This window comes from Eulemur rufifrons, chromosome 7, assembly GCF_041146395.1.
Source record: "Eulemur rufifrons isolate Redbay chromosome 7, OSU_ERuf_1, whole genome shotgun sequence".
NCBI classification, from domain to species: domain Eukaryota; kingdom Metazoa; phylum Chordata; class Mammalia; order Primates; family Lemuridae; genus Eulemur; species Eulemur rufifrons.
In genome coordinates, this window is record NC_090989.1 from 164,285,734 (window position 1) to 164,298,643 (window position 12,910).

Here is a 12,910-nt window from a genome sequence, read left to right on the forward strand (position 1 = left end):
CTTTCTGTCTCTTTTAATACTAGCCAAGTTGTTTTTGTTATGTGTAACCAGAGTCTTAATTCAGACAGTATGTAATAGGTAACACATCCTCGAGCCACAGCTATCTTTGGTTTTGGTCCACTCCAGGGGACAACCCAGAGCACAGATTGGACAGCTTGATAAGGAGATGCATTTGGAAAATAAGATGTATTATAGCAACCAAACTCTGTGGGTGGAGCTCAAGACAGACTGACTTTTCAATAAATTCCTAGCATATAATAAATAATGATAAGGTAATAGTGCTTTCTATGGATAAACTAGCTTATATACATATTTATCAGAAAGCCATATAATATTACATATATTTCAAAGCTCAAATTCATATTTCCTTATTCCTAATGAGCCTAAAATAATGAGGGTTTTCTATATTGACAAATGACATATGCCCATGACATTTTAAAAATAATGAAATAATTTTGAGATTATGAACTTTTGAAATTATGAAAAAAGAGAATGGCCATTTGAACTCATAAAAGCTATCCTGATAAATTTAAAGGCATCAGATTATATAAAAAAGATTTATGCCTAAATTGTACTAAATATTAAATACCTATTAAAATTAAATATTTATGCAAATAAAAGAATAAGGAATAAATTAACACTTAGAGTTGCTTTGTGACAGGAACTATGCTGAGGATTTTTCATGCATTAGCTCATTTGAACCTCTCCAAAATACTATGAGGTAATTATGCCTGAATTACTTGGTGTTAAATGACTTGCTCAAAGTCCCACAGTTAGTGAAAGGCAGATACTGAAACCTAGGTAGACTGTCATTGCTACTCCACAGTCCAAATAAGAAAAGTGGATGAACAAAGACTTTGAAAGAAAATCGCTTTGGAAGCTTTTTGGAAGTTTTGGAAAACAATTTCATGAAAACAAGAAAAATGCACAATCTTTTAAATAATCTTAAAAAAAAAAAAACGCCATTTAGATTATTAATGATTCTTACCGGGGGTTAGAAGGAGAAGGCGGATTCATTTCTTTCTGATAGTGACGACCCTGATTGACAGGCTGTAAAACACAAATCATTTGTGAATTACTAATTAGCACAATGCTCTTTACACATACTTTCACATGCACTCTCATTACTGTAATTTTTTCCTGGGTCACAATCCATAATAAGGGGAGGGATTTATTTGATAGACCAGTCAAAGGCCCTTTGGGAGATCCAGCAAGTAGCAGAGTGTTATAAATGGTCAAAAGGTTATCTTAATGGCCAATCACTGTACTCAATAGCATCTGTGATGTAAGTAAAGTTCATGTGTTGAAATCCTCCTCCTTGTGGAATTTTTACGCTGCTAACATTGGTTGATAACAAGGCATCTTGTGGAACTAATGCTGCATTGCAAGCATAAGCAATAACACAGAGACACAGAAAATATATTTATGTCTCAACGTTAGTAAGTTTGCAAGGATAATTTCTATTACCGCTAATGAAAATTATGCATGTAAATCTTAGGTCAAAGTGTTCATTTTCCCCAAGTGTATAATACAACCTTAAGCATTAACCAATGAGCTAAAAGAATGATACCAATACCTAACAAAGATGTGAAATCTCAAATTTTTCCTTCACAAGAAACCTTTAAGTTACTGTCTGTTTCAAAACATAGCTAAACTACATCGTATGCAGCCTTAAACACCTGCCTCCAATGGAACTTGATCTTTTTCCTTTGTTCTGTAAAGAGAGGAAATTCCATAGTCTTTTTGAACATCAGCTCTAAGTATTTATGTGGTTAACAATAATGTAATTCTAATACGAAAATCATTTTTAACATTCTCATTTTATTACAAGTTAGAATTTGATATACATTTTTAAATTGCGTTCAAAGGGCTTTTAGCTAGTTCCTTCCCCAACAGAGTTGGTGTTGAGTCTCTCACCCATAATAATGTGGCGCCATAGTGCTGACCCCAACCCAGGAAAACAGTGTAGCAGTGGTGCCTATATAAAGAGAGCCCATATTCCTTATTTTCCACATATTCCTTATTTTAATGGGTCCTAAAATATTAATGACATAGGTGATGGGAATTTTTCAGAGTAAACTGTCTCCCTCTATAAATAACCTCTTGGAAGTGTTCCTTTAGTTTAAATCAAACACCTCATCTGATAATCATAGTCACTTAGCCTGACTACCTGTGATGCACCATGAATTTAAATGTACACAGATACTTTGGTAATTGAACCAATATCAATGCATCACCATTTCAGTAATAAGGAACAACAGCTGGGAGAACAGTGGAAGGAAAAACATGTCATAAGACATATTTGATCTCACTAGAGAAATAAGACTTTCGGCAATTTGCAAGTGAAATTTGGTTCTACGATTTAGGCTTTATTATTTCACAGCAAAAAAGAAATTAGCAAGCCAAGGGCCTAACAGGTTCTCTGGACCAACTCACACTGGTATAGAAATACTCCCGATAATAAATTCATTGGTATTCGTCCAGTATTTCAGCTGTACTCAGGACTCCAGTGAATGGATCTCTGCCTATTTATTTTCAGAGGCATTTCCATAACTCTCTAAACATCACAGTCCTGTTATTCAGCCAAATTTCCATTTCTTAGTTTTATACTATTAATTCTATTTATACACATCCCCAATCCCCTATTCCAAATGACTTATTCCATTCCTTGGAAAATAGAAATGGTTATAGAATCCTATCTTGTTTGTGATTCAGCTCTCACTTTGGACTATACAGACTGGCCCCTTTCCATGTTTTCTCATGTTCATATAAAACAGTTCCAATGATATAGAGTAAAAAAGAACACAATCAATAAAAGATTCACATTCATACAGATTTTTAAGTATTAGAAAACACACACACACACACACACACACACACAAAAAAAAAAAAACCAGTGGAAACTTTTCAAAGTAGTAACAACTTTGAATAGATAGAAAGAAGAACAATTGGCTTTCTGAAGCCAGATGTACCCACCCACAAACTGATATTGATGGAGCTCAGGACATACTACCCCCAAAATACGGGGCCTTGGCATTTCAGAAAACAGCAGAAGCAGGAGGGTCACTCTTACCTCCCACTGTCCTTCTCCCCTGAAGCTGGTCAAAAAACCTAGGAAGGATTTTCTGACCTTCCCCTAGAGCAGGTCATAAGACCCTCATTTGAGAGATGCTCTCCTTATACCCAGAAGAAAGGGACATCTATTTCTGAAGACACAGGGCCACAGAGAAGAACAAAAGGCTTTGCTAAGTTTCCCCCAGTTTATTATCATTAGATCATATCCCTTTTGTCCAATCATATTTCTCCATGATTTTCCACTCTATCAAACTTAGCATAAAAATATACAAGTTTAACTATTTCTTTGGTTCTTCTTTTCCTTATGAAGACTCCTGTGTCACATGAACTTATGTTAAGCAAATTTGTATGCTCTTCTCTTGCTCATCTGCTTTTTTTTTACAAAGGCCTCAGCCATGAACCTAGGAGGGGTGAGGAAAAGATATTTTTCCTCCCCCACAATACATTTCTCTACATATGTAGCAGTGAACCTATTTTTAGGTAGGTAACATCCTGTGAAAGCACCAGTGACAGAAATTAAAATTTGGTTTTTGATTGTGGAATTCAGCCATATCTAGAGAATACCATAAATAGATGCCAACCAATATCTATGAGTAACTATGACCATCATGATAATAGCGGTGACTGGTATTTATTCGGCACTTACTCTGTGCTAATTCTTGATAGATAATGATCTCATTTAATCCTCACAGAAATTCTATGAAATATACAAGATGAACAACTCCATATAACAGAACAGGAAATTCTAGACACTGGGTGTTAACCCAGGAAATAGTGGAGCCAGAGTTTGAACCCAGGCAGTCTGATTTCACAGCTTATCCTCTTAACCATTACTCTGTACTACTTAATCCAGCTCAGGAGTACACCTAGAGTGGTAAATATCTAAGTTTTTGAAAAACAAATATGGCAAAATCAGTTCAGTTTGTGGCAGGGGAAAAAAAGTGATCCTGAAATACATTTATTTAAAATATATATGACTACCTCCTTACCATACATTAAATTCATTTGATTTCATTCTCATGACATGTCACTATATATTTAAAATGAAAGAAAATAAATTTTACAACATTGCTAAATTTGGAACAAACGTAAGATATAATAAACAGTATTCTGAGAATAAGTAAAGTTTATTTCATGGGGTGACTTTCATAGTCACTAAATGCAGAACAATTTGCACATTTCAATATTTTCTCCTGACAGCACAGATATTACACTGACTCTAATATCAGTTTTCGTATATCATTTCTATAGTTGTAGAAGAACATCTGTTCATCTGATTTATTTGCAGCTTAGCACAATCAACTACTTACCTTTTTAGTTCAGGAGGATTAAAAGAAAACTCATTACACCCAAAGAGAGCTGAGAAGTTAATGAATCTGTACATCAGAACAAATTAAAACCTATTAACTATAAAGAGCCTGAAATATCAATATATTACGTTTTGCATACACAGTAGCCAGGAATATCATGCAAAATGCTGATATGCTTGCTATTGAGTAAAGAAATGGAACACATCCGAGAAACTCAGGATCTCATCCTTTTGGTGGCGCTGTTGCTATGCACTAGTGCCAGGAAAACAGAACTCATTTAAAATGAACTACCACTGAGCACAAGAAGCTTTGCTTTTCCATGATCAAGCTGCTAGAAATTTTGGGGTGAGGGAGAGAAATGAAGGCTAAATAAAAGAACAGGAGATAAGATAATCCTGCCACGTTAAAAGGTAAAGACAATATTTTTATGTTTGTATGTAAAACCTATGAAAATGGCAATAATGTTATAAAAGTTAATCAAGACCATAAATATTATAACTTGTCTGAGAATCTCACCAGATGCTCATAATTTTATTATTTGTATTTTGCCTCGTTTTTCTTGAAATATTATGCTCTGCAACATGCCATGTTGATGGATGCATGCAATGAGCTTTTTTTTTTTTTTTTTTTTTGGTGCAAGCTGAGACTTACATGCTTGATATTAGGTTATGGGATTCTTTTTTTATTAAGAGATGGGGTCTTGCTATATCTCCCAGGCTGGGCTTGAACTCCAGGGCTAAAATCCTCCCGCCTTAGCCTCCCAAGTAGCTGGGACTACAGGCATGTGCTGTCATGCCCTGCTTAGGTTATGGGAATTCTTAACTTGAAGAAATGATGGCTTTGTGGCATCTGCTCACAGGGTAGCTGTACTTTAGGCATGCTTTTGTTGAATCTAGGTTTGAGGAGGGACAGAGAAACAAAAGAATGAAACATTGAAATCATGAAAGAGTTTATTTGTAAAGCTCTGAGGGGGTGAATGCCAATGGTTAAGCGCACATCAAAACAAACACAACAGAATCTCTGTCCACCCTTACAGGCCTCAGTAGTCATAAAAGGGAAAATGTCCTAGAAATCTTTTCCAATCACGCGAGTGGCCCTGTGAGGAAAACAACCTCAGGAGAACAGTTTATAGTCAGTGAGAGCTTAGTCTGCTGAGTACTGGACACAGGCATTCCATGTACTCATTCAATTTGCATAGTGCCAACATGAGGAAGGCCCTTTTATTATCCCCATTTTATGGGTGATCGTGTCAGTAAATGGCAGAGCTGGGATTTGAGCCCAGGTTGGCTGATCTAGAGTTTATATTCGCTTGGCCATCACATGAAACAGTGTCCATCGATAACCATTCCTATTCCTTAAAAAGAAAACACACACACACACAACGTAGTTTTCTGCTATTGTCAATCAAAATCCCTCAGCAAGATAAAATTCACTTAAGAATTCATTATAACTAATTCCTAGCTCCCTTCCTAAGGCTGCCTAGAGCCCAGTTTTGGAATAAATCTCATGAGGGCTACTCCTAACAGAAACTCTCCAAAATTGATTACTTGTAGCCTGGTTTCCACAGAAGTTGTAAGGTATTGTTTTAATTGAATTTGGTTCTAAGTTAGAAACTTTGAAAAATTTGTCTGTCAAAGGCCAATGGATTTCTCAGTAGGCTTGATTTATTTAGCAAGAGATGCCTACAAAAGCCAGTTTGCTATGAGAAATATGGTTACATTTAATTACACTTTTAAATGACTAATTTATTATATCTAAACACCTTGTAAACAGTACATATTACTCTGAACTGTACAGATACTGAGGAAAGCTGAGGAATCAAAGCTTGTGGTAAACACAATAGATTTTGCTAAAGAGTCTTCATTTTATTCTGAGTGGGTTTTCTTGTTTCAGACTGCAATGTGTGTGAAAGTCATCAGGCAAAGATGCTAAACTGAATGTAATCTGACTAAAGCTCTTTTTCTTACTATTAGTAATCAGGCCTTGCTCAGAAGATTTTTCCTTTGGTTGTATATTTAATATCCACTTATCAAATCCTGAATATAAAATATATCACTCAGGATTTATTTAAGCAAAGCAAAGCTGATGTTTATTTTGGAATGTTGATAAAAATTGCCTTAGAGTAAAAAAATGACTTTTAAAAATATTATTGATTCATTCAGCCAACCAGTGAGTGACAATCAGCCTTGATGCCTCATGCCAGCCTTTGTGCTCAACATGGAAGGTTCCAAAAGACTGGGGCAGGGTTCTGCCTTCAAGGAGCTCACAACAAGGCTTGTGGGATATTGGTAGTAATGGTTATTTGATGTTGCAAGTGCTATAATTGAGCCTGAAGATAAGGGCAATGCAGAGAAGGAAGCAAAGAATCCTGTGTGGGGTGGGTTGAGGGTTGGGGAGGGTTTTGTGAAGCAGTGACAAGTGAGTTGGTCCTTCAAAACCAAGTGGCAGGAGGGGTAAGTAGGCAGAGCACAGAGGGTTTCTATGTCAGTGAAACCACTCTGGATGATCCCATAATGGTGGATACATGTCATTATACATGTGTCTAAACCCTTAGAACGTATGCTGAGAGTGACCCCTAATGTGAACCATGGACTTTGGGTGATAATGATGTGTCAGTGGAGGTTCATTAATGCAACAGATGTACCACTCTGGTGGGGCATGTTGATAATGGGAGGCTGTGCATGTGTCGGGGGAGGGAGTAGATGGGAACTCTCTGCACCTTTCTCTAAATTTGCTGTGAACCTAAAACTGCTCTAAAAAAATAAAGTCTTTAATAAAAAAATTAGCCAAAAAGAAAACAAACCCAAACCAAATAGCCGTGTTCTAGGTAGAGAAGAGGGATGGAGGAGCATGCTAGGCAGAGGAAAGAGATGAGCGATGGCATGATATGAACAGAGGACATGGCTCAGCTAGCGATGGGCGAGCCGCACAGTGCGGCTCGAGTAGAGAGTGGTTCTCCTGTGCCTATGCTGGGTGTGGGTGGGGAGCGGTGGTGTGACAAGCACAACTCATTTCAAGTCCTATTCAAGCCAATAGAGAAACAAAGGCACTAAGAGGATGTTATCTTGCTAAAGGAGGGACTCTCCTCTTCCCTCCACAGACTTGATTCTGCTCCTTTTCAGAACTTGGAATTCCTTTCCCCTCTTGTCTAAATGGTGAACTTGAACTCATTCTTGAACTTTGGCTTCACTGTTGCCTTCTTTGTGAAAGCATCCCTGAAGCCCACAGGCAGAACTGCACCTGCTCATGTGTTCTCATAACTCCTTATTCTGTTCTCACAGGCCACCCTGAGTACAGTGAGCCGCTTACCTCTCTGCTTCCTTCCAAAACTGTGACTATTTCACAACTGGGTAAAACCTTAGTTGTATCCCCAGCACTCAGCCTAGTTCACAGCACATTGTCTACTAAAAAATTATGTGTGGAATGAATTGCTGTGAGCTGGATGAGCAAGCTTGTGGTGAGAGTTCTTCTGGAGATATTCCTGGCTCTAGTGGCAGAAATAAGGTGTGTCCCTCACACTGAGGTCTGAGAAGGGCTACTGTGGCTCTACAGCTCAGTCTTGAGCATAGCCAAGGTGCGAGGTCCAGGGACACGTGCAGAGTGCATTTAGGGAATCACAACTGAGATTAAACATAGAGGGAGAGGTGGGAGCAGTGAGAGATAAGACTGGAGGGGGGCAGCTCTCAGATCACAGGGGCCCTCATAAACCAAACTGAAGAGGCAATGGGAATCACCAAAGTGCGTTACGTAGGGAAGAGAGTAGATCTGATTTAGGCTTTAAAAAGATCACTAATGTAAACAATAATGATAATAGTAATGACAACTAACCTTTATTTATTAAATGCTTATTATGTCTCAGATGCAGTGCCAAGTGTTTTATAAGGTCACAGCTTGGATTTGAACCATGACAATTTGACTTTAGAACTGATGCCCCTAACCACCAGGCTATGGTGCTTGCACTGGAAGGCACAGAGATGTTAGGGGACTGCTGAAAGAATTCAGATGAAAAATAAAGTGCATCATCTGTGATGGGAGGAAGGGGGAAGAAAAAATAAAAAGAAAGTGCCAAGCCTGTGGAATTATGTAGGGAGGGTTAAGAGGTAAAAAGGAGAGAGGATTCTCAGGATCTGGAGACCAATTAGATAGTGGGGACGAAGGAATGGGAGAAGTCAAGATGTCTTCCAAATTTTTTGCTCAAGTGCCAGTTGAGATGATGGCGCCATTCACTGAGATACAAGAAGAGTAGGATATCATTGTGGTAAATAAAGTTATGAGTTTTTTCATTTCTTTTTTTTCACTGTGCCCGTGTAACTTCTAAAGAGAACAGCATGAGCTCTCAGAAGGAGCACAAGGGTGCTTGTAAATTGCTCTATTTAAAGTCTACATGAGTAGCAAGATGCAGAGTTCATTAAGGAATACAATTTTCCATTTGGTGATTGTTCCGATGTTAGAATAGACTGAATTTGATGCAATAATAAACATATCTTATAAATACGAAAGGTAGGCTTTTCAATATTTCTGTCTAAAACATAGACTGTTTCCAATTTTTCATTTGGTCAAATGGAAGGGTTATTAAGTTCATTACCAATGGTGTTATTTTTGGCTGTATACTTTTAGATCAGAGTAGTTATCATGCAGGAGACTTTAGTCCTTGCCAGAATAGGATGGTGATGAGAACACGGTATCCAGGGCAACCAAGAGTTCAGCCTTTTCAGTCCATAAATAATCATTCCTCAGCTTGCCCTTTGTAATGCTGGTCTCCAAGCTACTTCATGACAGAATGAGCTTGATCAGGAGGCCACTGTTCTTTCTTACTTGCAGTTTAAATGACTGCTGAAGAGTATTTTATAAGAAAGGCAATGTTTCAATTTTATCACAAATTGCATTGGCAAAAATCTGCAACTGCCTCTTATGATCTTAGCTCTGGCTACAAGGATACTCTGTAACCTGAGTAATCAGAACTCACATATTTTTCTGAGTGGGTGGATACTCTTTGGCATCAAGGCTGCATGAGGTGTTATGGATGCTTGGTAGTTGTGTTTAATGAAAGCACAAATGAGGCAAGAGAAACCTGGAGGGTGGGCAAAGCAGGGAAAGCACACTATTGGAACATTTATATCACTCCCCCTATCTTAGAGCCATTTGAATTTCTCCTCCATGAAGACTTGTAAGTTCCCTCCAGAGCACTGAAATCTCATCTTCCACTGGATATCTGTAGCATTCACTTGACAACTGAGTCACATATCAAGAAGTCGGCATATCATGGTGGTTAGGAACTCGGACTCAGGAGTCAGACCGAGCTAGGTCTGCATCACTTTTACTTAAGAGCCTCAATTTTCTCATCTGGAAATGGGAGCTTAACAGTGCCTCCCACACAGAGTAACCCTAAAAGATAAATTAGAGAGCACATGTATTGGCATAAGGTGCCAGAGCCTCTAGGATTTCTAAAAACTACAAAGATGCTGGAGACCTGGAAAAAAAATGGCTTTAAAATACAAAAGGTAAATTGCAAAATTAATAGTTATTTAATTAAATATTTAAAACATATCTTATCCATTGTCAAATAAGCTTGAACTCAATCTTTATATAGTTATATATAAAATGAGTCAAGGTTATGTGATTTTACATTTATTTTAGAAATTGTAGAGTAAAAAAGTTGTATTAACTGTTGGATGACAGTGTACTTTAATATGCTTGATATGATGTTGAATGTGGCCTTATAAGTCAATATTCCTTGGTCCTATTGAGGTCTTAAAATGGCTCTCGGTACTTAAAGAAACAGTAGCTCTAATTATCATTATTATAGCATATAATTTTATTACTCTGCCCTAAGACATTTCTTGTGCTGAACTAGACTATTCTGTTGGTGTTTATGCTATGTTTTTCCAAGTAAGCCACAAGATCCTTGAGGACAGTAATGTGGAGAATGGACTGAGACAAAACACTGGGCTCTGCTCTGGGTGCTATCACTGACTAGGTGTGGAAACTTGGACCTTGGCATCAGTTCTTCACCTGAAAACCAGGTGCTCCAGCTCCTCTGCCAGGCCACAGTGAGGGTAGGGTGATGGGCCATACTTAAAGTGCTTTAACTGTGTAAACATTTGGGAATGTGACCCTCTGAAGCATCCACAGTGCCCGTCATGGCCCCTCAGACATAGGGAGGAGCCAGTAAACATCTGGTGACTTCTACAGAAAGTTCTTTTCTGCTTCATATCTGGGCAATACTTAGTATATCTATGGTCTTTTCCTCTTTGTTCACTCATTTAACAAATATGTATTTAACAAGTGTTGAGCCTTTTATGTGCCGCAGGGCTTGTGCTAGAACAGGGGATACAATGGGATACTCAGAGTCTACAGTAAAATTATTCCTTTTTTCTTTCAATTTATGGTTTTATACATCATCATACTTATATTTTTTGATGGTAAATAAGACAATTTAAGAAAAGACAGTGTCATCTTCTAATTTATGCCCCCAGTTCTAAAATACTATTTCAGAATGGTCTCTGAATATTTCTCATAGGGAGAGTTCTTATTTTGGCCCTAGTTTTCCCAGACAAGGTTTGGGCTTTCTTAGAAAGAAGCTTACTCCTAGTTAAGGCAATGGAAGGGAAAATGCAAAGCCCAGGACTTACGGGTGGCAGACAGGAGTTCCAGGTGGTTGTGTCGTCACTGCTGGTACTTATGCTGACGTTACAGTTGTCAACCTGGGATGCACTCAGGCCATGGGAAGCCCCAGCATCCTCCAGTTCTTCATTCTGTTGCCGTCGTAGGCTTGCCAGCATCTGCAACTCCGATTCACTCATCTGGCTGGGCTGGTAGTTTCTCCAGTCGTATTCCTGACCAAGAGAAGAAAACAATGGAGCAAAGGGTCATTTAGCCTTTGTTAATCCTATGGACTAACAATAAACACTACTCCATGGCCTTAACCCCTGCAACAGCTCCCTACTAAGAGGCCCAAACCTTAACATGCCATCATGTGCTGCCTACCCCATTTGCTTCATCTTCTACCTTTGCTCCTAACATGCCAGTCACAGGCATCAAGCTCGTGTCTGCCTTAATTCCTGTGCACATGCTAGTCCCCTCTGGCCCACGTTCTGGCTCACTCCTAGGCACCCTTCAGGTCGCAAATTATGTGTCACTTCCTTAGGGAAGCCTTTTCCGACAACCACAAATTGGGTCAGCTCCTTTACTATGTGCTCTCATATAATCTTAAAATTTTCACTTTTACTATTTATCACAATTGCAGTTAAGTAATTGTTTTTGGAGTTCACAGGTAGGCTATGAGCTCTACAAAGGCAAAGAGCATGCCTATCTTACTTCCAGTGTATTTCCCAGATCTGGTGCTTAGTAGGTGCTCACCCCGTATTTGTGGATTGACTAAATAAACAAAAATTCAAAGCAGTTTTTTTCTTTTAAAAAGAAAAACCACTTTCCATAGAAAAGCCAGTTCATAAAGGAGCTGATGAATTTCATCACTGTGAACATTATGACCAAATATATTCAACCTATAGTAAGACTGAGAAAGACTACTGTTGGTGAAAGTCATCAAATAAAATTTGAATGTAAGATGGGAACATGCAAGGTCTGAAAGCCAGAAAGGCCTTATAGCTGTAATAAACATGTAAACTGAGGTGGGCTATCCTATATATGTAATCTGTCAGGCACTTTTTAAAAAAATACTACTACTATATATCTTCAGAGGCTAATATAAATACTAATTCAATGTACAGGGCAAAAATTGGCATATGGAATTTTCAAAATATTTTCTTTCCTTTATCTCTGGTCTAAACTAGATTTGATAGCAAATGTTAATTTCAACATTGCTAAAACATTAGCATCACATATGAGCAATGCAATTTACATCCAGGACTGGCATATAACGTAAAAACAACTTGGTAATTTTCTTGGACATCTGGAGACACTGGTTGTACTCAAAAATATTTTTTCTAAGACACACTAGAATTTTTAGATATTCATATCCCTACACACAGTTTCTTAGAGGACCCTTTGAAACAGCTAGTGCCTTCTTTTGGTTCTTTTCTACTTCATAGGGATGTAAAAAGTTAAGAAAATGTAATTTTGCAAAAAATTCTTTTAAAAAATTAATTTAATGCTTTTTAATAAAACATTATCATCACCATTGTAATTTGGAGTTTATAAAAGCTTGTTATCTAATAATATGATGTGGAGATTTTCTAGAAAGTTGGCAGTGGAAACTCAGTTAAATCCTGAGGGTTCACAGTGCCAGCAGCTTGACACCATGAGAGGCCAGGCAACCTTTAACAAAGGAGATTTCATGAGCATTTGATATGCTTGGAGAGTTCTTAGGGCAAAAAATATTTCACAAGAAGAACAACAAAATTTATATTCCACTGAAAAATGCTAAAATAAAAAAGAAAATGGAAATAACTTAAATTCAAAAGAAGTACCTGAGGGGATAATAACACATAAAAAGATGCTCCATATCTTTGTCATTAGAGAAATACAAATCAAAACCACATCCTTCTCAGCCACTGGGGTGGCTA

At 37.8% G+C, this 12,910-nt stretch overlaps 1 protein-coding gene across 2 annotated transcripts in view; it reads right to left on the reverse strand.

Moving 5' to 3' along the window:
- LOC138386966 (protein CFAP20DC-like) overlaps window positions 1-12,910 on the reverse strand; it is a 260,752-nt gene that overhangs the window by 53,862 nt on the left and 193,980 nt on the right. For both annotated transcript variants that reach the window (XM_069473759.1, XM_069473758.1), the window contains 2 exons: window positions 11,018-11,221; window positions 989-1,050 (listed from right to left, as the gene is read on the reverse strand). In XM_069473759.1, coding sequence (XP_069329860.1) covers window positions 989-1,050; window positions 11,018-11,221 — 266 coding nt within the window. The remainder of the gene's footprint in view (window positions 1-988; window positions 1,051-11,017; window positions 11,222-12,910) is intronic.